This window comes from Excalfactoria chinensis, chromosome 5, assembly GCF_039878825.1.
Source record: "Excalfactoria chinensis isolate bCotChi1 chromosome 5, bCotChi1.hap2, whole genome shotgun sequence".
Classification (NCBI taxonomy): domain Eukaryota; kingdom Metazoa; phylum Chordata; class Aves; order Galliformes; family Phasianidae; genus Excalfactoria; species Excalfactoria chinensis.
In genome coordinates, this window is record NC_092829.1 from 41,872,491 (window position 1) to 41,881,927 (window position 9,437).

The following is a 9,437-nucleotide window of genomic DNA, read 5'->3' on the forward strand; positions in this document are numbered from 1 at the left end:
AAGCGCGTTGCACAGGAAAAAACGTGACAGCGCTCTCAACTCAGTGCCCTCTTACAAAGCCCCTCGGGTGCAGGCTCCGGAGGTGCCTCCCAGAGCGGCCGCGGAAGGAAGCCGAAGGAAGCCGAATGCGGCGGCAGCACGGGGCAGAGTTCCGCGCTAGGGGGCCCCATAGTCCCGCACAACGCTCCGACGGCCGCCGCCGGGAGGGGATCCGCAGCGCCCCGCGCACAAACGGGAGGGACCGGGGTTGGGTGGGGGGTTCAAAACACCGCGGGGTCCGCTGGGGAAAGCGGGGTGGCGGCGGTGCGGGGGACCCTAGCGGGCTGCGCTCCTTTCCTCCGACTCAGGTGCCCGAGGGTGACCGCCGCCTCCCCGGGCCGCTTTGCCGGTGTGGAGCGGGGAAGGGATGAGGGGGGCGGAGCGCGAGGGTGCCCCACCTCGGGGAGCGGGCTGAAAGAAACCCGGCTATGGGAATAAATAAAGACAACCGCGAGCCGGGGGGGGCAGGGGGGGTAGGGAGGGGTGTTACCGGCGGCTGCGGTGCCACGCGCCGGACGCGCGCGGGGGGTTCGGGGGGGGTTTGGGGGTGGCGCGCGGCGACGCGCGCGCGGGGCGGGCGCGCGTGGCGCGGCGCGTGCTGCCGCGGGGGCTCGCGAGCGGCGGCGGCGGCGGCGGCGTTGATAAGCAGCGCGCGGGCCGCGCGGCCGCAGCAGAGACGCGGAGCGGTGCTGGGAAGGAGCCGGGGGTGGCTGAGCGGCCCCCGCGCTCTGCGATAGGGATTTCTGTTTGTGTTGGGTTCGTTTCCCACTTTCCCTCCCCCCCCCCCCCCCTTCTTTTGTGTATATATATATATTTTTTTTTACACTTTACTTTCTTAATTTATTTTTTATTTGCATTTTTTTTTTAATTCCCGTTTCATTTGCATTGCACTCCCACTTTTATTTGCGTTCTTTCGTTGCATCTGACGTTCCTTCAGCACCCAACTCGCGCTTCCCGCATCCTTATTGCGTCCTTTAATCTCACTTTCAATCTTTTCGCTTTCTACGCTCTTTCCTTCGCATCTTACCCGCATTTTGGTTCGCTTGTTTTTCTTCCCTTTATTGCCGTCTCGCAGGTACCTTTGCTTCTATTTTTCTTTTTAAGTTCTAAATACTGTTCCTTTTTGCCATCTCCGCTCACCTTTCCTCTCCCGTTTCCCAACCTCTCCCGGCGCTGCCGCGCTCCCCGTCCCCGCCGCCGTGGCCCCTCTGCGATGAACGGCGGTGCCCCGCCGCCGCCCCCCGCCGCCGCTTCACGCTGCCGCCGCCGCCCCGCCTCTCCGGAGCTGCTGCGTTGCAAGCGCCGCTTGGCCTTCGCCTCCCTCTCGGGCGGCGGCACCGCGGCGGCGGCCGTGGCCCGTCGCAACGAACGGGAGCGCAACCGCGTGAGGTTGGTCAACCTGGGTTTCGCCGCGCTACGGCAGCACGTCCCCCACGGGACCGCCAGCAAGAAGCTGAGCAAGGTGGAGACGCTGCGCTCCGCCGTCGAGTACATCCGAGCCCTGCAGCGGCTCCTCGACGAGCACGACGCCGCCGCCGCCGCGTTCCCCGACGGTCGAGCGGGCCGCTCTGCGGGGCGGGCGGCCGTCGGGGAAAGCGGCGGCGGTAGCGGCTATTCCTCCGCCTCACCTTGTTCTTCCGAGGAGAGCGGCTACGAGCCGGTGCTCAGCCCCGAGGAGCAGGAACTGCTGGATTTCACCAGCTGGCTCGGGAGCTACTGAGCTGGCGGGAGGTGAGGTTGGCTTGGGGTACTGCTGCTCCCCAGTTCTTTATGATTGGGGCGCTCATAGAGTTGAAGCAGTCAGTGGGATTGTTGGTGGGGTTGGGGTGGCCAACGGGGTCAGGTAACTATTGGGATTGCCAGTAGGGTTGGGTTGTCCAATGGCAGTTGAGTGATTGTGGGGTCGCATTGTCCAATGAGGTGGAGGTAGCTGGTGGGGGAGCTGATGGGGTTGAGTGACCGGTGGGGTTGGGGTGGCTGATGAGATTGACAGTGAGGGGCTGAGGTGGCCAATGGGTTAGATATGACTGATGGGATTGGGATGGCCAGTGGGATTACTGATCAGGTTGGGGTTGCCAATGGGGATTTGGGTGGCCAATGGGGTTGCCAAAGGCATTGGGATGGCTGCTGGTGGTGCTGAGGTGGCTGATAGGATGGATGCAGTGGTCATGGGGCTGGGGTAACAAGTGGGAGCTGAGGAGGCCAGTGGGGTTGGAGATGGAGTAGACATGGGTTTTTACAATCTCTCCACAGCCATACCTCGATTCCTATGGTCTTCCACAGCAGCCAGCAGTGCCCTCCAAAATGAATCTCCCGCAGAAATTCTCAAGTTCATCCTGGCTGCTTTCCTTGCTGGGCTCCAAGCTCATGCCCAGCTGAAGTGCAATGGTGTCACAGCTCCAGTGTCTGCTCCGGGGCTGCTGATGGACAAGATTTTCACCCACTCCAGAGAATAGCCATGCATCCTTTCGCAGCTCCTTCCCATCGGCCTTTGGAAAGGGTGGAAAAAAGAAATGGAAACCACTTGATGCTTCCTTGTTTCTGGAGGGGGAGGGAATTTTTTATAATGTTAAATTCTATTTTGTATGCAACTTGAACTGCCTATGGGAACAGTGGTGTATGAAGACTTATTTTTGTAGGAGAAACCTTAGGGAAAAGGGGTAAGGAGGTAGCTCTATTTTCAGTCCAATTCCCTTGTTCTTGAACACTGCCAGCTGGAATGTTTGGGGAATACACACCATTTAGATGAAAGGGTTTGTTTGTTTTTCTTTCTCCAAACACTTTACTAAAGGACTGCAAAGTTCTGTTGTGTCTCACTGTGGTGTCTGACTCTGCCTGGTGTGAAGGTTCACTTCTCTGAAAACTGAAGTTGTTTTGTTGTCGTTTTTTTTCTGTTGTTGTTTTGTTTTTTAAAATGTATTGAAGGCATTTTTGTATGCACTTGCTAGGATTTCTTAAGTCGTACATATGCAGTTTTTAAAAAGAGTATCATATTTTATGTAAATTGACTTTATAAATAAAATCTATTTATAAATGGTTTCTGGGCTGCAAGGTGCATGTATCTACCAAGTTAACACCTGCCTGAGGACAAACAGTGCCCTGGGTTGTATCCACACGCTAAAGGGAAAGAGGAGCAGCAAAGCATCATGCCACACTTGCTTATTGCTACTTGCAATGCTACCCACTTTGCAAAGATGGGCTAGATGGGAGAAACAGGTGGCCCCAGGGTTGGCAGCTCCTCTCCTGGGTAGATGCTGGAGGCATCTCCTAGCCATCATTTCTGGGCTCACACTGAGTACCAGCTTCAGAGGCATGAAAAGTTGCTGTGAGGTTAAACACAGCCACAAGGGCATGGAAACTTATGGCAGAGGCTGTTACTTCCCTTCCATACCTTCAGTGAAGGCTATTAGTGGAGTGGTGTGAAACAGGCTGGCCTGTAGAATTTGCTGAGCTAAAATAAGGTAGAATGGGTTATTAAAATTGACCCACTTTACAGAAACTGTATGTATAAACCTTAACTAATGGGAAGATGGAATTTTCCCCACTAAATTTTGAGAGGTACAATCACTCTGAAGTCCCAAATTCAATAATTACAGTGGCTGCTTTGTAATCAGATCTATAAACGTATTCCACATACAAAATGCCATCTCAACAGCAAAAAACAATAATACCAAGTGAAAATGCAGGCTCTAACAGCAGGATAGCATTAGGAGCTGCAGGCAAGGAACTGTACTAAGGAATAGCTGTTGTGCTTATGGCCTGTTCCCTAACCAAGGCTGCTGTAACAAGCTGTCCCTTGGGAAGGCCCTGGGAATCAAAGTGCTCAATGCTGAGGTTCTCCCCCATGCAGCTCACCAGCAACCCCCGAGGTGGGAGGGAGGCTGTCAGCTGGCCTGAGCTTGACCCATCCACTGCACTTAGAACACCTCATTGGGGTGGGGGAAACAAGTGATCTTTTCCTGGTGTTGGCTTAAGGGCTTCATCTTCACACAGTACCTCTAAAAACGCAGTCAGACATAACATCATTTAGGCTGGAAAAGAGCTCTGAGGTCAAACCTCATGCAGATCCCATGTGCTTATTCTCAGCCTAACCCAATGGCTTACCTCTTCTCCAAGCAAATTAGAAAGTAGGACTGCTGTGTTTGCCTTCACAAGTGCCCCATTCCAGCAGAAGGCATTTGTGTTTATGATTTTACTACAGCTTGGCAGCTTTTTTCCTTCCTCAGCAGCACTGATTAATTCAGTATTTCCAAAAGCAATGTTTGGCTTCAAGGCAAGTCACTCCCAGCACCCTTATAAGGGTCAACAGATCACCCAAGCTACTGTTGCTGCAACATGAGAGAGGCATCAACTGTAACAGTGTTAGAAAGAAGTTAGCCACAAACAGTTGTCAGCTCAGTGATACTGATTTTAGGATAAGGGATTCTATAAGATCACCTCTGGGCCACCCTGCTCCAGAATGTCAGAATGAAGGCATGGGGACAAGAGCCCTCTGCCCATGAGAGTCACCTATGCTTGAGTCTCCATGAACGCATCATTTCTGTTAAGGGATACAGCTAGGAATTCAGTGCCCAAAACAGAAGTGCCAAGGAAGTCACAAACCCAGCTCTCAAGCCCAGAGTTGCAGGAAGGTCAGACAGAAGAATTATGCTGAGGAATCCTTAGAATTAGTGGGAAAGAGTAGGCAGCAGCAAGCTAGGGTCACCAGGGAGCACAGGCTTGTCAGCATGCAGCTACAAAACACTTCTACAAGCCTCATGTTTACACCTATTGACATAGCCACACGTGTGCAAAACCAGTGAGGAAACCAGACCTGAGCAGTTTGCTCACAGCTCTCAGACCCACTGCTGCTGGCCTCCTCCGTGTGGTCTTTGGTGTTTGTAAATTGCTTGTTAACCTGCCCCCAGCCCATCTCACACACTGCCAAAACGGCTCTACCTTTCCATCTTCCCACCCAGCAGTTCCCACATCACAGATGCACTGATGAAGTGGAAATAAGTTGTGGGACCACATTAGGATGGGCAGCCCCTTCCCCAGGCTTAAATAACCCTTCCGTTTCCAACCACCTCCCCTGCTGTTAGCATTTTGAGGTATTCAGACCAAAGCTCCACTTGTTTTACCCAGCACTTCCTTTCAGCAAAGCACACTTAATTTCACTGCAGGGGTTAAATGGTGCTCCTCCTCCTCATGGGCTGCTTGAGGCTTAGCTCCATGGCTATCCTACCCTGGAGCCTGCTGTTTGGAGGAGTTACAGCTTCTCTGCCCAAGGTTTGAAGATTACCTCTCCCTCCCACCCCCCAGTAATCATGGAGGAGGTTTAAGCCTACACTGAAACACAAGCACAAGAACGGAAAACTAGCCCTAACAAGGGCTAATCTTCTAGAGAGGGATCACTCCGTTCCTGCTGGGAGCATCACCAAAAGCATTATCCTCAGAAAAAGTCCAGGCAGATGGGCTGCTCCAGCACCAGCAGGCAAGAAGAACCCAAAAGAAATATTCAGTATCCATCCAAGGTATCAGTGTTGACATACAGTGGAGAAGAGACAGTCATGTAGAGAAACATATGTAAGAGGATATGATCAGCAGTGGTAGATACAGAAAGGAATGTGATTTGAAACGTTAGGATAGCCCTACTGACTTCAGTCAACTCATCCTTCACTTGGCACACAGACAGCAGGAAACAAAGCACATTTGACCCTCAACTCCATAAATGCTTTTTTCTTTTTATGGGTAGACTGGCATAGACAGTAGAAAAGAAGAAACTTCTTATAAGAGGATGGTTGGCCAACAGAAGCAGGGCAGTGCTGAAAGCTCAGACCTCAGAACATCCAGCTTACTGCAGAAAAAGCCTGCCTTCTCTCTATCCCCTTTCATCTCCTGGCCTCAGCCCCACTGCTTTAAACCTCTAGTACAATGGTTTCCCAGTCACCAGACCCAGTAAACTGTGCTTGCTTTTTAAGTTGTTTGGCTTTTTATTTTTTTACAAAGGGGAAGAAAAACCAACACAGAAAAGCACAATAGCCCCAAGGGGAATTTTCTGTTAAAGCCAGAAAGAATGGCTGAAAGAATGGCCAGCTTGTAAGTGAGATGTTGACACTTTTATAACACAGCAAATATCTTGCTTTAGAGCAAAACACTTCAAGGTTTTCTTTTGTTTTGTTTTTTTTTACTTTAAAGAAATAGATTTTGTCAGGATAGTAGATACTAGAAGGAAATGTTGTAATACTTGACACATTCTCTCTTCTTGCCATTTCCCCATTTCATACATACATCTCCTCCAAGACTTCACAAAGGAGCCCCAGCCCCTATAGCAGAACTATACTTGCAAGAACAGATGAAACCTACTAGACAAATAAAACTCAGTATAGAAGAATGCACAAACATAATAGTCCTCTTACCAACACACAGAGACCTCCCTCTAGTTCTCAGCACCAGCTTGACTGCACTAAGGGCTTGATTATATTAAATGGAAGCCAACTGGTTTGAGTGCAAGCACCTGCTTCCTTTGGTGAAGCACCTGTGTGCCATTCCCTGCTGAAGGGGTTCTGCATTTATCCCTGTCTCTTATTCTGGCTCAGGAGACATGTGGCACCAGAGCAAAGTGTGCAGCACATGCTGTAGTTGGGTCTGACTTGAATGGAAGCAAGGATGCTCTGCACTGACTCCTTGCCCAATTCCCCCCAAACCCTCTCCAGCAGCACTGATGGCTGTCCCACCACTGCACCCCCACATGCTACAGAGATCCAGGGCAGCACAGGGTAGTTTATACCCTTCAGTCTTTGGTCTCACTGCAGGACAGTCAGTAAACAGAGGTGAGAGCAGAAAGGCTTTTGAAGTGGGGAGACCACAAAGCTCATTTAGGATGCACACACCACCAAAAAACCCCAACCACCAGACAGTAATAACTTCAAACCAGTGCTGACTGGAGTTGAAAACAGTGATGTACGGGCAGAAAAAGAGCACCTAAGCCAAGTTCAGAAGTGGTGTAAGCTGAATACGACTCTGTTTATGATGCTGGAGGGAGTTAATGGTTGCCGGCAGGCAAGTCTTGCTGTTAAAGAAAATCACACACCTTTCAAGTCTAGCAGAAATCATGATGAACCACCTCTGTGCAGTAAAATCAAGTGGAGAGAGCAAGGCTAGTATCCATGTCCTACATATCACATGGCTGGTTGGACTGTACTGTGGGGTCAGGATCCTTGGCAGCACCCAAGGTGCCAGAAGGGCAGATGGACTTGGTGTGGGACACTGCCTGCACATTGTTTGCTTTTGCTGCCTTTTGGGTGCAAGTGAACTGAACAATCCCCTGCTGCCTTCTCAGCCTGATTTCTCACTCCCTGATGAAGCAGCATCACCATTGCAATGCTGTATCCTCCCCTTGGTAGCATCAGTGTCATACAGTAACCAGTAATAAGGTTCCCACTAAGTTCTGAGCAATATGGAAACAAAGAGTGTGCCAGAACTGACTAAGTTATTTATTGAGAATAGAGTGGGGAATTTGTTGCTGCCTGCTTTCCCCTGATAATTTATGGTCTGAATGGAGAATTTATTTTTGAGCAGAGGATGCTCAACAGCTCCAAGCTTGCTCTGCATCAGGCACCACACACAGCTGCATCCTGTGCTCCTGCAGCCCAGCAAGAGGAGGTGGTCCAGCCACAGAGACTGCATCAGCAATGGGGTACTCATAAACCAATCACTTTAGCTCACTACTACAGCTGCTCCTCCAAGGTGCAAGGATCAGATCTGTTGGTTGAACCTGGTGATGCTGAAGGTCTTTTCCAATGTAGATGTTCCTATGATTCAAGACACGAGGACTTTGGACATCATTCTTTACCAAGGGTCTGGAAATATCAGGAATTTTCAAGTGGGACTTGCTTGGTGCAACAAACTCCAACAGCACAGCCTTTCCAATGGCAAGAATTACCCCCAGCAGAGCAGAGCTGGGGACAGTTGCAGAGAAGTAGTGGGATGCATGGGATGCTTGTCCTAAAACTACCTCAGCCACTGGGGTAGATTGGATGTACTGAATTTACATTCCTAAAGCAGCATAGAATGGGATCCATCTAGCAGAATAGCCCTAAGCATGTCCTGCCCCCTACAAAGACCTTTTTCCTCTGTTCTGCTGCCCTCAATATCCCCCCAGCCCACCTTTGAATTAATGTTACATCTTGTCCCACTCTGCTTTTTTTCTTGGAAAAAAAGAGATAGAACTGGGAGGTGGAGGGCAGTAGGGGGTACAAAGGAAGGGAAGAAAATGGAAAGAAGGGAAGAAAGTGAGAGGCGAGGAGGGTGAGGATGGGGCAGGATGGCCTCAGGCTGCCATGCATTGGGCTGAGCCCTATCCATCTAAATAAAGGGACTGTCCTGATTGTGTCCCAGCTGGAAGAGGTTTTGTTGCATTTTGGGTTTTGGTGTTGCTCCTCCTCTCCCCCCCATCCCTTCTTTCATCCAGATGGCATCAAAGTGCCCTGTGTCCCGCAGGCCTTTCCGCTTCATCCCTGGAGGCACAATGTCCCCTTTTGCAGCCATCCCCAAGGCAGCCTTTCCTACCTCCTTCCTCTCATCCTGATGTAAATAAACCCCATGGGGAGCGAGGCAAGGAATAGGGTAGGACAGATGTGCCACCCAACCTTCCCCAGCAATGCAATGATGGCATGATTATGGGGACGGTGTAATAGGGTAGCATGTGCTCACGGGTGGGTTTACTTGCCCAGTGCCCTACAGCAAGTTGAGGTGGAGTTATTCAGAGAGATTTTGCAAATTTTGCCCCAAAAGAGAGAGTGGCTGTTTTTCCAAGCCTGCACGTGTCCCTGAGCAATCCAAAAGCACAGAGGCATGATACAGCCCGTAACCTATGAAATCCTAAAGCCTTCGTTCTGCGTGCTTGATGCTGTCCAAAACAGAGGAGACCTCTCCACCCCAAAGTCCTTGTCTGCCCATTTCAAATACTTTTTTTGGCTGCTCAAGGTGATACAGTCAGATCCTAAATTAGCCTCTTATAATCTAAATTGAATGTAGACCCAGAAAATCCCCTGCTTTCAGATGTTTCTGGTTACACAATAACCCTGGCTCTCCTCCTCAGAGGAGTGAAATGGCAGGATTTTGAAATTCCTTGTTGGTTCATGTTTGCATATAAATGCTGATTTTATCTTTTCTGTACACAAAGTAAACACAAAGCTGTTTTACAATAATGTTGCCGTTGAAACATGCACCCAGGATAGCAAAACAACCCTGACTTAGATACGTTTCCAGGCCCAAGGACCATTCTTTCACAAGAAGCCGCCCGCTCCGAGATGCCCATCCCACTCTTGTCCTGTCGTTTTGGTTCAGCACTCAGCTTTCATCAGGCAGGAATAATATTCAGAAGTAGAAGTGAAGTGGTGATGGTAAAAAGGTGT

At 50.3% G+C, this 9,437-nt stretch overlaps 1 protein-coding gene across 1 annotated transcript; it reads left to right on the plus strand.

Annotated features, from left to right (window-relative positions):
* The first annotated feature begins 716 nt into the window (after positions 1-716).
* Positions 717-3,078, plus strand: ASCL2 (achaete-scute family bHLH transcription factor 2). The gene is made up of 3 exons (XM_072338416.1): positions 717-795; positions 977-1,770; positions 2,293-3,078. The coding sequence occupies exon 2, from the start codon at positions 1,253-1,255 to the stop codon at positions 1,757-1,759; it is 507 nt and encodes a 168-aa protein (XP_072194517.1). The 5' UTR covers positions 717-795; positions 977-1,252; the 3' UTR covers positions 1,760-1,770; positions 2,293-3,078.
* Positions 3,079-9,437: the final 6,359 nt, after the last annotated feature.